This window comes from Acanthochromis polyacanthus, chromosome 11, assembly GCF_021347895.1.
Source record: "Acanthochromis polyacanthus isolate Apoly-LR-REF ecotype Palm Island chromosome 11, KAUST_Apoly_ChrSc, whole genome shotgun sequence".
NCBI lineage: Eukaryota > Metazoa > Chordata > Actinopteri > Pomacentridae > Acanthochromis > Acanthochromis polyacanthus.
Window position 1 is genome coordinate 6,767,829 of NC_067123.1, and position 24,341 is coordinate 6,792,169.

Consider the following 24,341-nt stretch of genomic DNA (forward strand, 5'->3'; position numbering starts at 1 on the left):
TTTATGGTGAAGTGACAAAGAGAAATACTCTGTTGAAAAAAGTTCATGCTAAATCAGCACTAGAATTCACCAGAAGATGTGGAGACTCTGAAGTCAACTTGAACAAGGTTCTTTGGTTTCTTAAAACTGAGCTTTTTTGGCCATCAGACTAGATGCTAATTTTTGGGCCATTTTTATAGAGGACAGTGGAGAGAGAGACGGGAAACATGGAGAGCAGAGTGGGAGAAGGATCTGTAACAAGTGGCAGTATCATGATGTGAAGCATGGTGGTGGCAGCATCATGATGTGAAGCATGGTGGTGGCAGCATCATGATTAAAGTATGGTGGTGGCAGCATCATGATGGAAGCATGGTGGTGACAGCCTCATGATGTGAAGCATGGTGGTGGCAGCATCATGACGTGAAGCACGGTGGTGGCAGCATCATGACGTGAAGCACGGTGGTGGCAGCATCATGACGTGAAGCATGGTGGTGGCAGCATCATGACGTGAAGCACGGTGGTGGCAGCATCATGATGTGAAGCACGGTGGTGGCAGCATTATGATGTTTCTCAGGAGTAGGTCCTGGAAGCCTTGTAAATGTAGAAGGTAAAATAAATGCAGCAAGCACTAGAGAAATCCTGGAGGACAACCTGATGTAGTCTGAAGAGAACTGAGACTTGGGGAAGATTTATTTTCTCGTAAGACAATGAGCCAAAACAAACAGAAATAGTTTGAGCAGTGGTGAAAATTACAGCGTCGAGATGTTCAGGCTGATTAAGTTTCTACTAAATACTGACTTGTAAGGGGTGAATACTTATTCAAACACTTATTTTAATTTTATATTCTTCATTGACTGACATAACTTTATAGATATCTCATTTCTTTTTGACATGAAAGAGTATTTTTTTGGCAATTTTTTGTTAAAAAACGGCAAAGTAAATGGACCATGATTCGATGTTAATAAAACAATAAAAGGAGAAAACTTCCAAAGGGGATAGAAGCTTTTTAGAGGCTTTATGTATCATCTGGAGAGCTGCCTGACTATAATACCACTTGATGTGCTTATGTGTAAATTTTAAAGAAGTTACACAACAGCCGGTGAATGAGGACAAACAGAAAGCTCAGCCCTTTGAGGCTCAATGGAAATACCAGTCAGAAATAACAGGGAGTTTGAAGTCCCCATCGTACCAACCAGCACACTGGGAAGAAACCGACAACAAGAGCAACTCACATCTTCAGCAGACAACACAACCAGCAGACATGGACTTCAACGGCACCTGGAAAGTTTATTCTGAAGAAAACCCTGAAGAATTTCTCAAAGTAATAGGTAAGAATCTTTTCATATCTAAGGGATTTAATTGCCTCTGCATGTAGACAGGAGATCAGATAATCCTTTATCAGTCTCACAATGGGGACAGCTGCAGTGTTTGGAGATGGACGAAACATTGGGGCATCTGTAAAAAGAAAAAATAAATAAGAATAAACACTACTGTTCAGAGGTTTGGAGTCACCCAGACCATTTCATGTTTTCCATGAAAACTCACACTTTTATTCATGTACTAACGTAACTGCACAAGGGTTTTCTAATCATCAATGAGCCTTTCAACACCATTAGCTAACACAATGTAGCATTAGAACACAGGAGTGATGGTTGCTGGAAATGTTCCTCTGTACCCCTATGGAGATATTCCATTAAAAATTTTCCAGCTACAGTAGTAATTTACCACATCAACAATGTCTAGACTGGATTTCTGATTCATTTAATGTTATCTTCATTGAAAAAAAGTGATTTTTCTTTCAAAAATGGTTACATTTCTAAGTGACCCCAAACTTTTGAACAGTAGTGTACATATATAAAAGATATATATAAGAATATAATATAATATACTTTGTATGTATTTTTAAATCCACCTTCAAGGTGCACCTGAGATGATGGTGAAAATGCGTAAGGAGATGAAACCGGTGATTGCAATCGAGCAGAATGGGAAAGACTTCACTGTCACGATAAAAACTCCCGTCTGCACCAGAGTCCACTCATTCACCATCGGAAAGGAGACGGAGTTCACCACTATGGATGGAAGAAAGTTTAAGGTAATTTAACAACCTTATCGCAAAACTCTTCATATATATTTGGACAGAAACGAACATATTGGAGGTGTATATGTACTGATGATTCCGAAATCTTACAAAAGTGTCTCCATTCAGGAATCTAATCAGGCTGCTGTTGTGTTTTTTTTTTTTTAAACATTTTTTAAGATTCCCTTTCTAGGAAGTAGCCTAATCAAAGTCTGATTTGCCTCAACAGCGTGTCTTTCAGCTCAAAATATTGAAAAGATAGTTCACTTCACCGTGACTGCATAACTCCTGGTTTTAGTCCTTTTCAAATCAATGAGCTGCTGTTGTCCCCACCCCCTCAGGAAAGAAACTCTCTCTGCCAGCTGGACGACTGTTGGTTAACTGGGAGGTTAACTAGTTGGTAGTGGCTTGAGGAATTCCACAGTAAACAGATTGTAAAATGTAAAACAGTGTGCTCTCGGCAAAGTAAGAAGAACATTCCACTTTCTGTCTAGGATTGGCCCACATTAATATCATTGTAAATGCAGGAATTTGTCTTATTTATGATGATATGTAAGTGTGTCATGAAAGTACTTGAAAAATTGGTACATTTTGTTTAGTAGTAATTTGGTTGACCAGCTCTTTACCGCTATCATATCATGATATTTTCATTGGCTTTAAAGCATTATTGGATTAATCAAGGCCTATTTTCTTTATTGTTTTTATGTTTGGAAAAAATATTTAATAAAAATTCAACACAGGACTGTTCATAAAACCTTCAGAGCTGTAGCCTCGGTTACTCAGGCCAAACAACCCCAGCACCAGGTCCTTTGCACTTTTAATTTACATTTTACATTTGTTTTTGCTGCTAAAATCTGTTTTCTTTTCCATAGGAGGCTTTTTTTCTTGGACAGCAACAAGTTAGAGATCCACTCTTTAAAGCTGTGATTTCTGTTCTTGGTCAGTGCACCGTCAGAGAGGAAAACGGGAAGCTGATTTCTGAGACTGAGAAATTCACATCCGTCCGAGAGATCCAAGGAGACGACATGGTTGAGGTGAGCAGCCTTAAATCTGCTGAAACCTACTGCAAAAATGATGGAATCAGTGAGTTTCTGAAGTGAAACCAGCCTTAAAATGTTTTGCTTTTGTGTGTTTACCAGTTTGCAAAAGCTAAATTGTCTTGTTGAATGTGTTTCTTGGCCAACAATAAATCAGAGAAGCTGGTCAGTGCTCCTTAAGGATGAGGTAATCAGTGAGTATCTGCGGTGAATCAGACATGTTTCCTTTCTGTTTACCTTCTTGTATTTCCCAGACGATCACTGCAGGTTCTGTAACGTTCACCAGCAGAAGCAAGCGAGTGTGATCAGCAGCCTGCAGCTTGTGGATTCTTCTCTGACAGCCTCAGCCAAAAGCAATAGGTCACATGGAAATCACAGGATGATTAAGCTAAAAGGGTACATAAATAAACATATAATAAAATAAATGAGCATGTGTTTGTTTTTATCACAGATGGGAACAGACGGTGTGAGGCTTGGTGCTTATGTGGAAATATCAGTTAAACCATAAGGGACTAGATAGGAAAACAGTTTGATGTCATAAACAAGCTGGAACAGATCGTACCACACGTGTCCCATGCCACCTGTAGATAACTATCACATGTTGATGTTGCGCAGACTTTAACTGCAACATAACAACACAGATAGAAATTAAAAGTATTTTTAAAGCTGTTTGATTGCTGTCATCGTTTCTACGTTCAATAGTAAAGTTTTTACTTTACTATCATTGATATTTAAATGTTTAAAATTTCACGGTAACAAAGAATAGCTACAGCTACAGCAAGCTATTATAGAATAACATTTTTAACCTAAAGTCAGGTAGTTATCCTTTGAGACAGATAACATGTTTTTTTTAACTGCAGCTAAGATTTCTTTTTTAATGTATTAGATCATAGTGAAGATAAATTATCAGCATTCTAACATTAGCATTTGTAGTGACTGTCATACAGTATGTCTTAGATATGACACATCTAAACCTACAGAATTTTTTTTGTTATTCATCTAATGTTACATTAGTCACTGACACTTTGTAAACTCTGTTTTCAAAAGTTGCTATTACAATTAATAATAATAATAATAATAATAATAATAATAGTAATAGTAATGATAATACATATAATTTGTATAGCACCTTTTAAAACACTCAAAGACGCTTTACATAAAATCATCAAACATTAAAAATATAAATATAAAATAAGTCATAAAACAAATCTAAAAATAAATTCATGTTATGTGTTAAAAGTAGTCCTCAACAGGTGCATTTTGAGGAGTTATTTGAAGGTGGTCAGGTCTGTGCAGTCGGGGATGTGTTGTGGCAGGGAGATCCAGAGTGAGTAATTATTATTATTGCTGTTATATTTATTATTATTATTATTATTATTATTATTATTATTATTATTATTTAGATTGTTATCAATAATGAAATAATTAATAAATAATGATGCAAATCCTATCGGTTGTTATGTGGTGTTCGACCTACAGGTGACGCTGCGGGTTTTTCTATAAATTCTTCTTTGTTTTCAACAGAAGAAGAACCAGACGGCGCCTTCTTAGTGCGCATGCGCTGCATATTTTCCCTCTGCAGATTTTCCTCCCCCTAAAAAAATCCTTCTTCTGATTGTGTGTAACTTTATGGCCAGATACATGAGGCCTCCAAATACGTCTTTGTTTGTCAGGAACATCTCCGATGAGTCCAGGTGAGTCCGAACCGGAACCGCACAGCTTCTACTAACTAACTGTGTTAACGGCAGCTAGCTGAGTTAGCTTAGCAGCTCAGGTTAGCCTCCTCGGAGGAGCCTCAAGTTACGGTAAAGCAGCCAGAACGTGAGGTTAATGTTGTAGATATATTCATCTGCAGCACCACAATTCTGCCATAAACATAAACTATAACCACAACTGTGGCAGTAGAGTAGCATTTTAAAGACTTCATCTGCCTGGATCGGTTGTATTGTTGTCTCTGTTGTCTTTGCCCGCGCACGTTTTCATATTTATAAAGACGCGAACACTGCTAGCTAGCTAGCTAGCCATCTAAGGCAGGCACGCAAACTGTGTTTAAGTCAATATTTTGGTGATTTGGAAGAGAATATGTGGAAAATATAGATTAAATTCAGTGAGACATCGTGATTTACTAACCTGTCTGACGTTACCGTTATTTTAGTTTACTGCTCTTAACTTTAAATACCTGTTATTATTCAGTCAGTGAACCGGTACATCGTCGAAACTGATATCAAATTAAGTTGACAGTAAAGATTGCATTTTTATGTATAATGGACAATAGTAAAATAAGTACTTAGAGCTTCTTAAATAAAAGTAATAATATCACATATACGTTTACTCTTAAGAACACTGTAAAATAGCAGCGTTAATGTGCATCAAAAGCAGATAAAGTAATATTTTATATAGTTTTGTAGGGTTTTAAATCCCTAATGTACAAGTTACTCAGTTAAATCGCTCCAATATTTAAATATGATTGACAAAAACCGTATTTTTTCAATGATCTGTTGATAGCTACTGCTCAGTGTAATTGACACAATGTTGATCTTAATCTGTGTTTTTTCCTCATCATGGTGACAGTAACTTGTAAACTTCAGACATAATTTTGTTGTTGTTTGCTAAAAGGTTGTCCTTGTACATTTGATGTTCGTATAACTTAAATGGAGCAGTAGTCGTGTATCTGTTAATATGTCAGTCATACACCAGAGGATTTAAATGAATTGCATGTTGACAAAAAGTGTGTGTATTTTAAAGGACAGTTAACCCAAATACACAGTAGAGTTGTAGAGTGTGAGAGGTCACTCTGTGTTCACATTTCAAAATGATTTACTTATTGTTCCAAAACACAGGAACAAGTAGCTAACAGTTTGAATTACTGCAGCTTGGTTTCTTAGAGGTCAAGTTGTTGCCGGTAATTTTGGTGAATGCAGACCTGTCTAAACACTACAATACCCATGAGCCTCAGCTGTCGTTTCCATGGAGAAGAGTCCAGTCTGAGCGGGAGAAAATTCGGAGTGCTTTGTTTTTATACAGAGCTGCAGTTGGGGCTGTATTCAGCCAAAGAATATCCTGGTCGACTGAATTCATACCTGTTCTTCAACGTGGTGACTGCTCTCCGTCACAAGGAAATGAATATCTACATGCTATCTGTAGGGGAACTAAATAGGCCAAAGTATACTGAGTGCACTCTACCTGCTGCTGTATTAGCCTGAATAAATAATGAATGAACATAAAAGTGTTTGCAGCATAACAAGTGCTGAAATGGTAACAACGGAGTGAGAGCAGACCACTTGCACATATTTATGTGATTTCTAAGGGTAAAACTGCATCTACTGGCGGGCACAAGAACTACTGAAGAATATAAGTTGACTGCAGGTTTTTCCAGAACAAAACCAGACAACTTCTTTTTAACACGTCAGTAAGTTTAGAGCCAACTCAGAATAAACATTCAATAAATGTTTTTAAAAAAAAAATATATATATATATATATATATATATATATATATATATATATATATATATATATATATATATATATATATAAAGAGAGAGACCTACGTGGGTACTTCAAAAAGTTCTCAGCCCTACTGGGAAGCAAAAAGGGAAGTATCTTCCATTTTGGGGCATTACTATCTGCTATAAAGCCTTGTATCACCGTTCACAAAAGGTGAAATGACTTCTAGAAGTCAGACAGTGCAGGTTAGGTGAGTAAAGTTCACAGAGCAGCAGTTTAAAGCCACATTTGGCTGCTTCTGCCCCCTGTGCTGTATGAACGGATGCATTGTCATGGAGCAACAGGAGCCAATTCCAAGCTTACTTCTGGTTTCTCTTTGATTATTTCAAACAGGGGGCTTTATATGTTATAAAATTATGCTCCAAAATGGGAGCTACACCCCTCTTTGTTTCCAGATGAGACCAAGAACTCTATGAAGTTCCCACTTCGCAGTCTTCAGTTCAAAATTGTGAAAACATGGAGGTATTTAAAGGTTGTCATAAATAATAAAATGATCCTGGAGGTGTATTGATGTAGCTCTTTAATTCTTATTGAACCATTAGGTTGTCTGAGAGCAATTTGATCTACTAATCAACCTGGATACAGCCTCACCTGCAGTAGCTGAATTCATCTGAGATGGAATCAGAATTTAAATTAAAGCTGATTCAAGCTAAACATTAAGTTTTCAGGTTCTCAATCCTTTGCCTTCGTCCGCTGTTGATAATTCAGGAGTCGAAGGTTTAAGTAGATGACTGGATGTTTTTTAACTAAATACTCTTGGAATCATAATTAACTTCTACCTTTATTTTTATGAGTGTACAAGTATGTAAGGATGATAAAACTGTCGTGTCAGTCCAATCTGTGGAACCAGCGGTAAATTAAGTAGCTCCTCACATTCTACAACTCTGTAAATGTGTTTCAAAACAACATTGTTGGAATGCGGATTGCTTTCGGGCTTAGCAACAAGTGGCTCGCCCTCCAGGTAAGACGTAAAATGATGTATTTGGGGTTAAACTGTCCCTTTGCTCAGCAGCTGCTCTTCCAGCTGCTGTTACTGGTTGATGATGTAGGCAGATCTGATGGTCAGCTGAGTCATACTTGTATTTACGGTGTTCAGGCCTGAGGATTTGCGGCGTGAGTTTGGCCGCTATGGGCCGATAGTAGATGTCTACATCCCACTTGACTTCTATACACGTCAACCAAGAGGATTTGCATACATTCAATATCCTTTCCCAATGAGTTTTAACTGTGTGCTGCTGCTAACCAACCATTTTAATTTCCTTTCAGCCGAGAAGATGTGTTTATCTTTATTTATGCAATTTCTTTTTTCTCCCACATAATTTGATTGATTATCTAACACACATATTTCTCTGTTATTGCTTCAGAAAATGTAAAAGCATCCAGTTGTGGAACCGGCCACAAAGAGTTACAAAGACCCGTGTAGAGTAGCTGTAAAGACAAGTGACACACAGACCTGCAGGATCAGAGGGAGGGAAAAGGTTGAAAAGAGAAAGTAAAGCATGAAGAGGAAAAGGGAACGGAGACAAAGCTTGGAAATGGCGGCAAAGAATGGGGAAAAGAAAAAGAGGTTTAAGAGGAAAAAGCAAGCAGGAAACCCAAGTCTCTCTGGGAGTCGATTAAAGAGTGTAAAGATCAAGATGAAGTTCAAAGTCAAGCATGGCCAAAGGTAACAAGTCTGAATTATTTTGTATCCTCCCAAGACAAATCCACAAATTTGACACGACACCAAAATCAGCTTTTCCCTGTGACGTCGATGGCATTTTTGATTTTGATCCAAACAATTTAATCAAGTTTTAATGTGTTTGATTTGTTTATATATTCATTGTCCTGATCCCTCAGAAAAGTTAGTTGATGTGTTTGAAAAGCTTGCTTCATCTTTTATCTCTACAAAAATCAACTGAGTGTCTTATTTGTGTGTTGTTTGTTTCTCTCACTTGTCTTCCAGTAGTATATTCAGTACATTTTTATACGTGTTTTACCGTTTAAACCAGGCTTCACAAATTCAACTAAATGTTTGACGAACACCCGGCATCCTTCCCGGCAAATGAGAGGATTTGAACGAGCTTAAAAAGTGAAATTCATAACGGAATGTGAGGGTGAGCTGTTTATTGTTTGAGCGGAAAACATTCATTTGAATTTGTGCAGCCTTACCAACAATGAGAGCAAACCAAACCCTTAACCACTCAGCATGTTTGAAGATGTGCGAGACGCAGAAGACGCTCTTCACAGCCTGGACAGGAAGTGGGTTTGTGGCCGGCAGATCGAGATCCAGTTTGCGCAGGGCGACAGGAAGAGTAAGAGTTTGATTTATGTTTATTTTTAAACACTGAACACTTTCAAATATTATTGCTGTGGATTAAAAATAATATAAAGCAATGACAAACTATGTGATACAGAAACAGAGCTGTGGTAATTGACTGTCAATATACATACAAGTAATTGCAATAAATTATTTGGTTATTTTATGCCTTTATTATTCTTACATTCATGGTATTAGTGCCTTTGAATGCCACCTTTTTGCTGCAAGTCCACCGAAGTGCCTCCTAAATTACTGGATTCTCCTTTTTAATTTGGTATAAAACAAAAATCTGCAAGTCTGTGGCGTTAATTTCTGTAGAAGCTCAAGAAAATGTAGTCTTTCAAATATTAGAAGCTGACAAGTCAAGAAAAACAGTTGGTATGATTAAACTTTAGCGGTAGAAGGTGTGCAAACAGTGGAAAAATGTCTTGAAATACTGACTGAACAGGATACTTCTGTTGGTTTAATCCAGCTGTTTTGATACAGGTGAATGGAGAACTATTCAAATATGCAAAAATGAGCTTAATCATCTTAAATAATGTACTAATTTTGACAGACTTATCCAAGTGGCATTCAGATACACAATCACAATAACTTGCACATGTTTTGGCAGCACTCATAGCTCGGTACACAATGCGCCTGTAAAACTAACTGAACTTTCCACTAGCGTGAAAATATTCTTTGATTTGGTTTTGGTTTTTGAACGTTTATTATGAACATTCCAACATAAAAAGAAAACAACGACTAACTTGCTCAAAAAGGAGTGTGAAAGAGTCGAAGCTTATCTAGTCCCACCCCTTCTCCCCTCACAAATGGCTGTAAATCTTTTCTTCCTGCTTCTTCAAAATACAAAGGGTCTTCAGCTTAGGTCGGAGTTCTGTTCTTACAGCCCAACGTGAGTTGATTCTCGCTGTAAATCAGAACTCCGACAAAAATGTAAACAAAGCCGTTACGTAAATCAGGATATCAATCAGTTCTTCAGAAAAGTCACGAATACCGACGACTTTGATGCATGTATGAGTCATTTTACAAGAAGATAACAGAATATGTTGCACTGTTTTTACAACTTGATCACGTTTGGGAGCCATAATGAAGGACAAAAAGTTGGTGAATGTAGCCCAATCCAAGGTGGATGTAAACAAAGCGCCGCGTGACGACGTATTCATCCGCTCTGCTCACCAACTAGTTCCACGTAACCAGTTCCGATGAAGCGCTGTAGATCGAGGACCCCCTTTTTATACCATTTATAAATAATTATAATAATTATTTGTGAAAATTATTTTTAATAACTATATTCAAAAAATCAGAATTTCCCATCGTGGGATTAATAAGGGATATAAAAAAATGTCCATCGACGTTTATGCAAAAGGATCGAACAGCAAAATGCAACAGAAAGAAAAGACTCAACTAATACTACACATAAATGCATATAGAAAAGAAATAGAGTTGTTAACCTGAGCTCACCCCGTGATTTTTTTTGTTTTGTAAAACGTCGCACACTCACATATTGTCACAAACTTTTCAACTGCGTCTTCCAGCCCGACATTAACAGCTTTTTAGGGAATTGTGCTGAAGTTAACCTGTTTTTCGTCACTGTTTCTTCACCCCAGCACCGAACCAGATGAAAGCCAAAGAGCGATCTCCGGGCAGATCCTCCCGATACGACGACTACGATCGAGACAGCCGCCGCCGCCGATCTCGCAGCCGCAGCTACGACAGATACCGATCGCGCAGCCCTTCTTACGACCGCCGTCGCAGGCGATCAGAGAGCCCTCGAGAGTGAGTTTTACTCCCAGCAGCTCCTCACAATTTTTCTTTGCTCTCTACAAAGGAAAATGACTGAATTCTGTCTTTAGGTCTCGTGGACGGATGCACGGAAGAGGAAGAAGCAGGAGTCGTGAGGAAGACAGGTACAACTTTGACCAGGACTCTTTATGTGTTGGTTTGAGTAAACAGGCGTATATTTAGTGCAGACATCACTCTGGGTGTGTTCCAGTCCTCATACTACTCTAGTGTATGCTGGAAAAAGGTTTAGAATGGAACAATGCATAGTAGATCAAATGCAGGTTGAAAGAAAACACCTGGTTGTATTTTCAGTATAGAAGCCAGTGTGTTTTTCTGGCTAATCTGACCTGCAGTTCTCTGTGCAGTTACATCATTGTGTCTAATGTTAGTATAAACCGATAGCAGCTTATTTCACACTACAGTCAAAGTTAAAGACACAGTATTATGACTAATCAGTACATCCTAATTGTGTGCATCATTCATGAAACAGTTCGTATTTTGTGACGGCTGCTGCAGAATGAAATTAAAGTAAAAAGAAAAAATATTTGATTTGGAAGGCAGCTGTTGTTTGGTGCTGTGTTTGCGGTGGCACTGGAAAGCTGTAGAAAGTTCTATATTTTTGCATGAATAAACCCCAAAATAACCCAGTTAAATAAATCAGACAAAAATATTATATTAGACATTTACAGTGCCTATCATAAGTATTCACCCCCTTTGATGTTTTACCCTTTTATTGCTTTCATAAATCAATCATGGTCAATAAAATTTATCTTTTTTAACAAAAATAAATATTGGAAAAAACTCTTTCATGTCAAAGTGAGAACAGATTTCTATGAAGTAATGTTAATGAAAGAAAATTATATAAATGAAAATAATTGTTTGTATAATTATGTATATTTATTTATTTATATATGTATATTTGCCTATTAGCATCTGTAGAACATTGTAGAATCAAGTGTTTCCTGTCCAGAGAAGACAGAAACTTGTTTATGCATTTTTTTTTCAGTAGGTTAGATTACTGTAATGGTGTCTTAACAAGAAATCAATCCGCTGCAGTTGATCCAGAACGCTGCTGCCAGAGTCCTAACTAACACCAGGAAACTCAAATCACTACACTGGCTTCCTGTTAGTCAAAGGATAGAGTTTAAAATCTGACTCCTGGTCTACAAAGCACTGAATTGTCTTCCTGGACTTCTTACCTCCATATGCAGCATCCAGAGCCCTCAGGTCATCAGGAAAAGGTTTACTGTGTTCCCAGAACCAGAATCAGGAATAGAGAAGCAGCATTCAGCTGTTTATGCTCTTTACCTGTGGAACAAACTTCCTGAACACCTGAGGTCTGCTCAAACTGTCGGCTCTTTAAATCAGGCCTGAAAACCAAACTGTTTGCTGAAGCTTTCTCTTAGATGCTCAGTCTGTTTTCTTGACTTTTATGTTTTGATTTTAAAGTGTGATCTTAACCTCCCGAGAACCGAGGGGGGAAAAAAACTGTCGTTCACTTTAACGTTTTTGTTATTTCCTGCCTTTTGGAGCTAAAGCAACAATTTACAATTTCAAATTAAAATATATTTTTATGTTAGATTATACAAAATGTTCACTGTAGTGGACAACAGAACCATTTTCACGACTCTTCGAAAACAAGAATGTCAATCCATTTTCTAATGAAACTAAAATAACAGTAGTGTGAAATTTCTGAGGTTGCTTGAAACATTGTTCTAAACAACCATTTATTTATTACATTATTTACTTTACATAGAAAATACATTCAACATGTTTATTACTCCACAAAGAAATATGTTTTTGCGCAGAAATTTTAATGTAAACAAAGAACTAGCAAGCTTGTTAGCGATTGGCTAACCCCTTTAAATCGTTCTCATGTCCGCTAAAGTTGACGTTAATGAAGGGGAGATTATTTTCATGACAAAGTTTAACTGACCCCAATTTATAAATCCTGATATGTTCATAAACAGGAGAATATATGATTGCCATCAGCAAAAGAATATCTTAAAAATAACTAGGATTTATTAGGGTAGCTGAAATGAGTCGAAAGATAGGGATCAAAAACAAATGTCTTAATAATTAATTTTCTGAATGTTTTTCTTTGCCGTTGTAAGGCACCTTTAATTGAACGGTGCAGTGCAGATAAACTTGCCTTTCCTTGTCTGGAGCGACTGTTTGCTGAGCTTCGGTTTCTCTCTTTGTGCCTTCAGATACAAGCAGAGGCCTCGGAGAGAGTCCAGAGAAAGATCCAGATCGAGGTCCAGATCGGCGTCCCCGCGAGAGGCCGTCAACCCGCCGTCCACCTCCCACTACACCGAGGAGGAAGTGAGGCGGGTCCAGTCCACCTCCCGCTCCAGGTCCCGGTCGGTATCGAGATCACGCTCACGTTCGCGCTCTCGGTCCCGGTCCTGGGCCGGACACAAGTCAGGAGGACGCTAAGCAGAACCCGTCCCCAGAGCGGGTCCTCGTTAGGAACAGATTCGTTTGTTTGACATGAATGTAACGTCCACTGAACCATTTGTAGAAAGCTTGTTTTTTTCCCCCTCCATTTAAAAAAAAAAAACAACAACAAAAAAACAACGCTGGTCCCCGGCTTGGTTTTATAGAAAAGTAAATGAATCGTTTTGGTAATATTTCCCCGTAGGAATACGAAACTGTGTTCAGCGGTAGCCTGACAGGAATAATATATTGTCTTTTTTATATGCGGTTACTGATGATTTTGTTTTCTAAACCCTATGCAGCCATTTTTGCAAAAACAAAAAGAAAAAAAAAAAACACCTTCCCGCGTTCAGTATTTTAGGAAACAACCTGCTCTGTTGATGTTTCTGTGTGTTTTATAACAGCTCATGTACTCCTCACTGAGCTGCTTTTCTACTTAAATGTGCTTCATATCGATTAGTTTAACGATGTAATGTGACAAATTATCTAAAGCTTGTCAGACGTGCTTTAGATCGATAATTTGCCACATTACATCATTAAATTAATCGATAATTTATTACTTCACATCATTCAGTGGAGTTTTCCTGGAACAATAAGGTGCGATTTAAGCAGCTGATGGTTTTCTGATTGATGTCCAGTACATGAGTGTCGGCGCTAAAACGCACAGAAACGCCGTGGTCCTCAAAAGTGTTAAAAGTTTTGACAAACCGTGCGACAACTCGTATTCATTTTGTGGTGTTTTCTGTAAGAGTCCCGAAAAAGGCTTCTCCAAATATCGTCTGCGAGAGGAGGTGTTTACTCGACTGTGTTTGATGGTTTTTCAGACTGACTCGTGTCGCTGCATGTTTTATCACCCTGTTCTATCTTTAGTAGGAAGAAACTGTTATTTTCTGTAATAAATGGATGACATTCAGTATAAGAAAACGGCGTGCGGCTTCGGTTTGTAAACCTCACATGAAGTTTATTAATTTATCGAACACAGATTCTTCGTGTTCGGTGTGAATAACCGTGGATAAACAGCCTGAAAGCAGCAGCACAGTCGGTGCAGTCGCTTCCATTGATTTCCTTTTAATGGAACAACGAGCAGCGAGGAACAAACTGAAATTAGATTCACAGCAAAGAAGCAACCATGTATGAAATCGGACGTGTCCCATTGATCGCTGTACTGGACAAAAAAAACAGTAACATAGATACAGGATCAGACTGAACATCTCTTAGATACAGTGGTGGAAAAGTTTTCAGACACCCTTAAAAGTTCACACAATTTCTAATGTTATCATGAAATATGTGTGGAAAATCTGTGTTTCAAAAGGTGTGGCTGCATTAGACACAAACACAAATTCTATATTTTTTTGTTTATTTACAAGAAAAACTGACAAAACTAAATTCTTGACAGTTTTAATACATCAGTTCTCAACATTGTCGGTATCAAAGTTAAACAAATAACAGAGAATGTGTTTAAAACTGAACAAAGAGGAATACTTTGGATTTTAGGCACCCCTAAAAGAGGTTTTAGACGGCGCCAAATGAAAATTACAACCCCCAGATTTAAAACAATTAAAAATATAAAGAGTTTTGCTTACTGGGGTTTAATTTCTCAAGCATATTCAGCATTTTTGCTTGTTATATGGTCAGAAATAACAGTAAAATACATATTTTTCTGTCAAATCAGCGGCACAGGCTCATTTATTTTTACTGTACACGGCTGATCATACTTTTATGAAAACTCCATATTTTAAAATTTTTAAATCTGAAGAATCAAATGTTTTAGCTTCATCAAGAGCCAAATGAGATTAATGACTTTTAAACGTCACAGAAAACCTCCTGTTGGATGATTCTGTCCTTCAGTTACACCTGTGTTGCATTGTAGCACCTGGTAATGAATAGTTTCTCTGTTTGGTGTTGAATAATAACTTCAGTGGCTGTTATTTCCTCAAGTAGTCGTTGGTTTCTGGTCTGTGACACTCAGAAAGCTCATAGTTATAAATCTGTGATTCTGTCTGTGTGTAAATATCCACGCCTGAAGAGTCAGAACTGCTGCAATCATTCATATTTCTTATAAAAAGTTTTTATTTCATTCATTGGCAAAAGAAAATTAAAAGAACAATTTGAAAAACTATTCCAAAACTAAAATTATTTAAAAAACTATTTTTTAAAACTATTCAACAAACTATTCAAAAAAATAAATACATAAAATAAAATACAAAAATATATTCAAAACAACAAAAATATTCAAAAAAATAAAAAAATTCAAAAATACTAAAAAATATTTAAAAAATTCAAGACAATTAAAACTATTCAAAAAGCAAAAAAATATTCAAAACAACAAAAAATATTCTAAAAAATTTTAAAAAAATCAAAAATACTAAAAAATATTCCAAAAATTCAAGACAATTAAAACTATTCAAAAAGCAAAAAAAAAAAAATTTAAAAAACTGTTCAAAACAGCAAAAACTATTTTTAAAATGTTCCATAAAAATAATAATTTGTTGTTGGTAAAGTGAACCTAACTTGGCTGCTCTATAAAACTTCATTACAAAACTGTTCTAAAATCATATTGAAGTGCACATGGGCATAGTTTAATCAAAATTCAATTTTTTTGTTTTATTTTCTTGTACATGAATTCACTGAGGCTGCCTAGTTGCAAGATGCTCTTTAAATGTAGCTTTTTCTGTCATCCAGCTCCACTTTGTTTTTTTTTCACGTATGTGTGCATCTAAAATGCTTCTTGTGCTTTTCACACACTGAAGGCATCTATAAAATGTCAAATCCTGTTTCCTGACTGTTTTTAGGTTGTAAAATTTGTCCTTTTCACGTAGAATCAGCCTGATGTGCATTTAAGCCTGGAAACAACCACACTGGAGGCAAGAAAAATCTGTCCTTTCACATTAAAAGTCTGTTCAAGTGAGGGTGAATCTGATTAAGGGCAGAAATATTAAGAATTCACAGATTTTTAGTTTATCTTCCTGGTAAACTGAATTTCTTTGTGTTTGGACTGTTAAAGCTCTCTGTGAAGTCTAAAATGAGCTAATATATACCCTTACACACCGATACTTCTGCTGCAGTTTGAAATAATTGAAGGAGATCAGGCTTTTCTGGAGATAGAAACATGATTATGATCCACCTCTGAGATCAGATTCCAGCCCAGTGCACCACCTCTGTCCTGCTTTTCATTCAGAGGATCAGCTAAGTTCAGGCTCCTCTGGGCTCAAACAGAAACAAACGATTGAATATTTCGTGGCACATTTCAGCCCTAATGACTGGCAGGCAGCTGGCAGGCAGCTGGCAGGCGGTTATTTCACGCTGCTGGGAGGGAAACGGTGACACAGCGCTGCAGCACCATCGATTGTTTTGGTCTATAAGCCGAGAACAACCAGAGGCAGCAGGGATCGCTTGTTTTAGTTCAGTTTTTATCCATCAGCTGACGCTGGAAACTGTCCTGAGTGAAGAGTTTTCCTTCTAGAGGAGGATAAAGAAGATTAAAAAGATGTGTACGTAGGACTGAAGAACAGAATCGGTGGCTTTACTGCAAAAAGGCCTTTAATGATGCATTTCATATCGAAGATGAGAGGTGAGTTCACCCGTTTTAAACACATTCATGAGCTTTGCAGACATTTTAAACACTGTTTCGTTGAATTAAAACAGTTTCACAGTTATTGATTTCTATTTGATCTGACTGATGAAGTGTTTTATTACACTGCTGTTAAATCTGTGCAACGCCAGTGGGCAGGAACATGTTAAATGACCCAGAATACCACTTTAAAACTGTCAGATTGAGTGTTTTTATTAGCATCTGATGTGTTCAGGTTCAGCTGTAACTGGGTAAACTTGTTTTATAACTGGGTAAACTGGTGCTATAACTGTTCCCAGCAGCGGTACAACAAGTATTTGCATCTTTTATTTAGGAGAAATGTTACCTGCATTTAAAATCTGACTTCAAAAGTGCAGAAAGATTAAACATACACACTTGTATTGATAGAAATATTCAGCAGGCAGCAGAACGTAGCCTAGCTTCTTTATATATTGCTCTGTCGTTTGATTTTAAACTATAGTTTTAAAACAGTGTTTTACTGTGTAAGATCGAGACATGGAAAGTAACAGGTAGCCGTTTTGACTCATCTGTTTTCTTTTATATCTTTTGTATTTTGGCTCATACGTGAGAAATTATGGGACTTAAATGCCAGATTTAGAAACAGTTCGGCCTCTAGAGAGCACTGATGAAGCATTTTATCTCCAAAATATCACCTCAGTATTTATGTTGCTCTCAGTTCTTCAAAAATCACAATTATACAAGATTTAAGTTAAAAATACTTTTTGTCTTTAAACTTCAGTACCAAATGATACACTCCAAAAAAATGGCCTACTTTCAGTTTTAACACATTTAACAGCAGACAAACCTAAATGTTCATTCCTTGAACTAATAATTAACTCACTTGTCTGACTTTATATTTCTTAAACTAATTCTAATATTCTTTAAGAACAAATCTACAGATCTGTTTATGTTGTAAAATCTAACAGAGATTTTAAATCCTCCCAAAATTCCAGCATCAGTCAAGCTGTTTTCTGTGTTCTTTCCTGATTGCAGTGCTGCAGATGTAAGAAATGGGAGACTGGAACTTCCTGGGAGGGATCTTGGAGGAGGTGCACATCCACTCCACCATGGTGGGGAAGATCTGGCTCACCATCCTGTTCATCTTCCGGATGTTGGTTCTGGGCGTCGCTGCCGAGGACGTGTGGAACGACGAGCAGTCAGACTTCGTCTGCAACACGGAGCAGCCTGGCTGCCGTAACGTCTGCTACGACGAGGCCTTCCCCATCTCCCTCATCCGCTACTGGGTGCTGCAGGTCATCTTCGTGTCCTCTCCCTCGTTGGTCTACATGGGCCACGCCATCTACCAGCTGCGAGCTCTGGAGAAGGAACGCCACTGCAAGAAGGTGGCTCTACGCCGGGAGATGGAGGCCGTGGACGCCGAGCTGACGGAGGTGAAGAAAAGGATCGAGAAGGAGATGAGGCAGCTGGAGCAGGGGAAGCTGAACAAAGCGCCGCTGAGAGGCTCTCTGCTGTGCACCTACGTGGCCCACATCGTCACCCGCTCAGTGGTGGAGGTCAGCTTCATGATGGGTCAGTACATCCTGTACGGACACCGTCTGAACACACTGTACAAGTGCGACCGGGAGCCGTGTCCTAACGTGGTGGACTGCTTCGTGTCCAGGCCCACCGAGAAAACTGTGTTCATGATGTTCATGCAAGCCATCGCCTGCATCTCCCTGTTCCTCAGCCTGCTGGAGATCATGCACCTTGCATACAAGAAGGTCAAGAAGGGCATCCTGGAATTTTACCCGCATCTGAAGGACAATCTGGATGATTACTATGGCAACAAGTCAAAAAAGAACTCGGTTGTGCATCAGGTTTGTGTGGGAACCTCTGCAGGACGCAAGTCCACCACCATCCCCACAGCCCCCAGTGGATACACATTACTGCTGGAGAAGCAGGTCAACGGGCCCAACTACCCCCTGCTCAGCGCCTCCTCCGCCTTCGTCCCCATACAGGGGGACACCGGTGTGAGGCTGGACATCCACAAGGACGGAAAGGAGGGAGTACCGAGCCCCACAGAGCACAACAGCAACTCCAACAACACCAGCAGCGACACACGGTCGCCTCCTGCAGACAAACAGGACGAACCAGAAGAGACGCCTTCACCCCGACATGAGGATGAGGAGTATCCAACCCTGCCGGCAGCACACGTCTCGGCCTGCTCCGCTCTGTCTGGCATCACCAGGAAGTCGAGGAGGATCAGCCCACAGTGGAACTGCTCCACGGTGATGGAGAACAACGGCTCGGACAGCGTAGACTCGTACCACGGCAGCAGCACGAAGCTCCGCAGCAGCTGCCACGGTCCCAGAGCCAGGATTCACTCCAAGTCAGACATGAAGAGGTCGAGCAGGTCGCAGAGTCCAGACTCTGTAGGAGAACTGAGCTCAGTATCCAGACACAGCAGAGAGAGCAACAGCCGGGACAGTAACAGTCCTACAGCCTCCCCTCCAAACCGCAGAGTGTCGGGGACGAGCAGCAGCAGCGGCAGAAGAGCTCCGACTGATTTACAGATCTGAACTTCAGACTCTGTTGGACACGTTTGGATGTAAACGCGCTAACACTGCACCTTTAAAGCTCTTCAGAAGACTCCAAAACAAGCACTAAGAGCCTCTGGGACCAAGTGCAGTGGAGACTATTCTCTTAGTAACCAAAGAGGAGCATTTTTCCAGTCATTTAAAAAGTACACATACAGTGAAAAGCATTTCCAACCACAGTACAGTTTTTCTCACATTTCCAGGTCACGTACAGGAACCCAGAGTGACCTCTAATGATCTGACAAAATGTAACAACTGCCCCCGAATGATTAGAGAGGAATGGAAAACTCAGCCCCGGATCTATAATGTTGTTAAGCAGCACTGCGCTGTTATGTAACCGGATCATTTTAAATCAGTGTCTGAATTAATTTGTTCCAACAGAAAAAAACACTCATTTCTATCCCACTTTACCGTCTCATCATTCAGGCACATGAGCAGCAACGTCTGAATTTGTGATTTTATATAAAACTTATTTTTTTACTTGATTCTCTGTCATGCAATTGATATCGGTTCATTTAAAAAAACTTAAGTTTAATATATATTGATTTTGGCCACATTTGGAAGCAGAATCTCTTTTTTGTGATTTAAGGACATAGAGAACAAGTGATGCTGTGAAAACATTTTTATTTATGAGAAAAAAGTTTCTTGATAAACATAACAAAAGCTAACAGTGACTTTGTGTTCACTGTACAAATATTGTGTAATAAACATTTACAAATTCTACAAAAAAATTTTTTTTCTTTTGTTTTCCTTTTATTTACTCAAAAAGAAGCAACAAAACCTGTCTACTCCACTGCTCCGTTGTCGGGCGACGGTTCGTACTGCATCAGCTGGAACGGCAGATAAAAGACGGGGTTAGACGTTACAGAAACCCTGTTTATTTGTAAATCCAGACTGCATCGTCTCACCCTGTTTTTCAGCTCTTTGTTCTCCTCCATGAGCAGGTTGAACTTCTGCTGTAGATCAGCGAGCTCCAAGCGAAGAGCTTCAGCATCCGCCGGCTCTGATCCAGACGCCCCGAGGTGAAGTTTTATGAAACTGTGCTGCTGGTTAAGGTCAAAGTGTGCTCTCAGTGCAGTCTGTAGCAAACTTTAATTTCAACAAAGCCATTAATAAACTATCTAAAAATAAATACACACTTAATTGAATCTTGTGATGGAACTTCAAATGCAACTGTTTAGAGAGGGAGTGATTCGAATTTCCGGGTCATTTAGAAGATCTGAAACTCTGCTTCTGGTGTAACAGGTTTGCTTTACAGGAGGTCCTCGGTTTACGACGTCCTCGACCTACAGCGTTTCTTCATCACATCGGAACTGGTTACGTGGAACTAGTTGGTGAGTGGAGCAGGCAAAGACGTTGTCATGTGGCGCTATAAGAGGAAAATGGCCTTGTTTTCATGCAGTGTTTTTATCTCCTGTGTTCTGATTTTACCACTGTGTTATACACAGCAGACACAGAGAGTGTGAGTTTTGACTTAGAGTGAAAATCAGCTTGCGTTGCACCGTAGGAAAGGAGTTCCGACGTAAGCTGGAGACCTACTATACTGAAAAGTGCTTCAATTATGTCCACGAGTCCCCACATTATTTATATCAAAGTGTAGACTGCGTTAGTTTTAGCTAGATGTAGCCATTAAATTGATGTACCCAACCTTAATCCAGGTTTTTGCCGCTGACTAGATCTTTGTGTTCTGTCTACTCTCAGATGTACGCCGTTTTGGATTGAAGGTTCTGCTAAATGAACACTTGCAGATTCTTGAAGATGTTTCACCTTCATCCAAGAGGCTTCTTCAATTCTGACTGAATGATGGGGAGTACCAGAACATATAGTCTCTCTGGCTCACATGGCTAATGGTCCATTAACAACCAAGACGCACAGCCTCCAGGTGTGAACTGTTTGGAAACCAGAAGGTCCATCAACAGCTACAGCAATCATGGTGGTGGAGCTGCTGGTTTACACAACAAATCAAGATGTTAACGATGGAGAAACTTTCTGGGGAGAGACTTCACCACTGCTTTATAGGGGTTTGATAAGTGACATCAAAATTTCACAGATGGCTTCCTTCATTCCTCTCTCAAACCATCTGTCCTCTCCATCCAAAATATGGACTTTGCTGTCCTCAAAGGAATGTCCCATTTCCTTCCGATGCAGGTGAACTGCTGTGTCTTGTCCTGAGGAGCTGTATTGAGCCATGCGCTTGTGATTATATATTCTGTAACTCCTCATTAGTCAGAGCTGAAGAAGCCTCTTGGATGAAGGTGAAACGTCTTCAACAACCTACAAGAGAAGTCCAGTTGACTTTTACTGAAGCTCCTACGATCACAAAAACCTGGATGACTCAGAATCTGCACAGACATTTTGCTAAATGAAATTGTGCCGTTATAGAACCATAAAAACTGTCAGCCTGTGACTTTCAATGCAGAGTAGAAAAGATTACGTTTGCAGTTGATGGACACCTCTGCAAAAAAAGTGACTGTTTCAAGAAAATGTTTCATAAATTAGACTCACTGTCTGCCCAACACACTGTGGTATTCAACAGGTATTTTACCTTGTTAATATGTCCTTTATGTTGTTTTTTACATGCTAGAAGACACATTATGAGCAGTCACCATGACAGACATTTCCATCCGCAGTCTACTGATGACAGTCTCAAAAACACAGATTCAGACTTCTAGTGTTTTCTACATCACAAACCTACAGAACCAATACTGTCAACTGGCAAGTGGGAACTTTGTGTGTCATTATACTTCTCTAAAATCCATTTTTGAACATGTATGTGTGGAGTAGTTTAAGTAAAAGTCAGGACACTGTAGTCACATGTGCTATAGACAAACAAATAGCTATGTCTAAGCGACTTTTAAGTCTATAGGGGATTATTTTCATAGAAGAAAATCTAAATATGTAACTTTGATATGCAGAGACAAGTATTAAGGCATTAAATCAACAACCAGAGATGGACTTTTAGTGCAACAGCTACAAGACACAATAGTCAAAACCAACTGAAACTGCAGCAACAATGGCTTCATGTAAGGCAGTATGTTAAATCTGCTGTTACAACACAACACATACCTCTTAAATTATAGATTTTAAAACATATTTTACAGCTAAGTAGCTGATTATACCCCCAGCCAAACTGTTGACATGTTAACCATACCAGAAACACTTACTGAGCTTTATATTTACTGTCTAATAAATGTTATCGTGCTTTTAAACTGCAGCCAGGGACAGGACGGCCTCAGTAACTATGGAGAGATTCTGTAAATGTTTTATGTTTTTTACTTTGATGAATCCACAACCATTTTTAAATGAGTCTGTTAACTGCATCCTAAAAGTAAATATTCTCTTCGGGTTGAAATGCTTGTAGGAATGGTTGTCTTCCACATACAGTATCTGTTGACATGCACCACAAATTTCACCTGCACAGGTTCCTCAGGGGTTCAGACTCAAAGCTCAAACATGACATTTGATTTTCTTAACAGTGATTAAAGGCTGTACACTATTTTGTATGTGTATTGTTAGATAAACAAATAAAACTGTACAACTGCAGATATTCTCAGAAAAATACACAGCCTTTTGTTTTGATTTGTAGAAAACTGAAATCACCTGCTCGTTTTTCTTTAGCACTTTAATATCTATACAGCTGCAAACATCAGAAAAGGATACTCCAGTGCATTGTTGGGTTTTTCAGTCTCCTCATAAAGCGCCACTAAAACTGCAAAATTGAAACGAAAAGTTATTTAAACAATACAGCATTGTTATCAGTAAGAAAGTAGCTTCATGTAGGTGGTTTACAACACGTGCTAGTGTCACATCAACAGCCGTAACGTGGTATTTTAATTTACAGTCCACTCACCGCTTGTTATAGTGTCCAGGACCCCAGACTTCTCTAAATATCTTCTAAACTGTTCTCGCTTCGATTCTGAGGCCTGAAACATGACAAGCAGTTTGAGTTAGCAGTACACGTTTGACAGGTCCCACCGGCTGGCAAAATTAACTCAACAATCAGAGCATTAATTCTCGTTTCTATATAGACAAAGTACCTCCACAAACATTAAAATACAGGAGCCCGAGCCTGTGGTACCTTCACTGCCTGCTGCAGCACCACAGGGACAAGCCGGGGCTACTTTGCTATTATGCTAGCTAGTTAGCACAAGCTTCGTGATACTTTGCAAACTAAACTTTAACACGTAAAACATGATAAATCAGGAACATAAAGTCTGTTACAAAATACTCACTCTATAATGGGCCATGAGTGCGACGACACGGGTGTCTTTCTAGTCTGTTTAAACTGTGCGACACTTTAATTAACTCTGACTAGTTGCAGCTGTTGTGTTTCCTCCCGGTTACACAGGAGGCGTTGCCATAACAACGTGTGAAAGCGGTAGTAGTTATGCGGAAATGATGTTATTTTTAACCAAAAGAATGTTAAATAAGCAGTTTTTAATAATACAAACCACCAAACAGAAAATCTGGCGTGTTGTGGGATTTTCAGTCATTTCTAAAAAGTTATTTTAAGAGAAGCGTTGAAGTTGAAGCTAGAAAAACAGAATTGTGTTGCCAGATTTGAATAGCAAAAAACAAACGCCTAAAGTTAACTATATTTGTATACAATTTGAAAAATTAAGCAAGCCGAATTTTCCATGAGCAGTTTATCGTTATAAATAATTACCAAAAATGGTAACTACTGCAATTAATTAAGTTGAAACCGAAAAAGAACTGTTAAACGTGACGATTTTCTGAGGGAGTTTGGGGTAATGAAGGGCCGCATATTTCAGATTTTAAGTGCGTTTATTTGCCGCAGATATTTAATATGATACCATTTCGGAAAAGCGTGAGTCTCACTGAATTTGAAAATCTGCACGTCATGTCTACGTGTTCATTTTTAACTGAGTTATTTGTGTTTTAAAGTATCCCTCCTGAAAGACGGCAAATGTGGCAACGCGGAAGAACGAGCCGGAAGTCGGTCCGCGATACTAAACGTCACATCCGTTGATTAGATTTGCAAAACATAAACGCTGAATCATTGGAAGGTATAAAATGACGCGTAAGCCAATCCGGTCTGTTTGTAGATCTGCGTTTCCTCAACCCGCCCTG

General features: G+C 38.8%; 4 protein-coding genes across 5 annotated transcripts; 3 read left to right on the forward strand and 1 right to left on the reverse strand.

The window, feature by feature from the left end:
• The first annotated feature begins 1,092 nt into the window (after positions 1-1,092).
• Positions 1,093-3,647, forward strand: LOC110955699 (fatty acid-binding protein, liver-like). The gene is made up of 4 exons (XM_022200792.2): positions 1,093-1,307; positions 1,899-2,071; positions 3,001-3,090; positions 3,348-3,647. Exons 1-4 carry the CDS (start codon positions 1,241-1,243, stop codon positions 3,396-3,398), a joined length of 381 nt encoding a protein of 126 aa, XP_022056484.1. The 5' UTR covers positions 1,093-1,240; the 3' UTR covers positions 3,399-3,647.
• Positions 3,648-4,627: 980 nt separating this feature from the next.
• Positions 4,628-14,045, forward strand: LOC110955703 (serine/arginine-rich splicing factor 10-like). 2 transcript variants are annotated; one of them, XM_022200796.2, is made up of 6 exons: positions 4,628-4,787; positions 7,695-7,799; positions 8,789-8,892; positions 10,508-10,676; positions 10,754-10,807; positions 12,893-14,045. In XM_022200796.2, exons 1-6 carry the CDS (start codon positions 4,723-4,725, stop codon positions 13,119-13,121), a joined length of 726 nt encoding a protein of 241 aa, XP_022056488.1. In that variant the 5' UTR covers positions 4,628-4,722; the 3' UTR covers positions 13,122-14,045. The 2 variants fall into 2 exon arrangements, with proteins under 2 accessions (XP_022056488.1, XP_051811902.1); XM_051955942.1 differs by lacking the exon at positions 7,695-7,799 and adding an exon at positions 7,963-8,264 and having other exon boundaries at positions 4,648-4,787; positions 8,786-8,892.
• A 119-nt stretch (positions 14,046-14,164) lies between these two features.
• Positions 14,165-19,729, forward strand: LOC110971412 (gap junction alpha-9 protein-like). Its single transcript, XM_022221754.2, has one exon. It carries the CDS (start codon positions 17,724-17,726, stop codon positions 19,230-19,232), a length of 1,509 nt encoding a protein of 502 aa, XP_022077446.2. The 5' UTR covers positions 14,165-17,723; the 3' UTR covers positions 19,233-19,729.
• A 128-nt stretch (positions 19,730-19,857) lies between these two features.
• Positions 19,858-23,626, reverse strand: mycbp (MYC binding protein). Its single transcript, XM_022200795.2, has 5 exons — positions 23,483-23,626; positions 23,101-23,173; positions 22,911-22,959; positions 20,159-20,288; positions 19,858-20,080 (listed from the first exon to the last, which is right to left on the reverse strand). Exons 1-5 carry the CDS (start codon positions 23,495-23,497, stop codon positions 20,036-20,038), a joined length of 312 nt encoding a protein of 103 aa, XP_022056487.1. The 5' UTR covers positions 23,498-23,626; the 3' UTR covers positions 19,858-20,035.
• Positions 23,627-24,341: the final 715 nt, after the last annotated feature.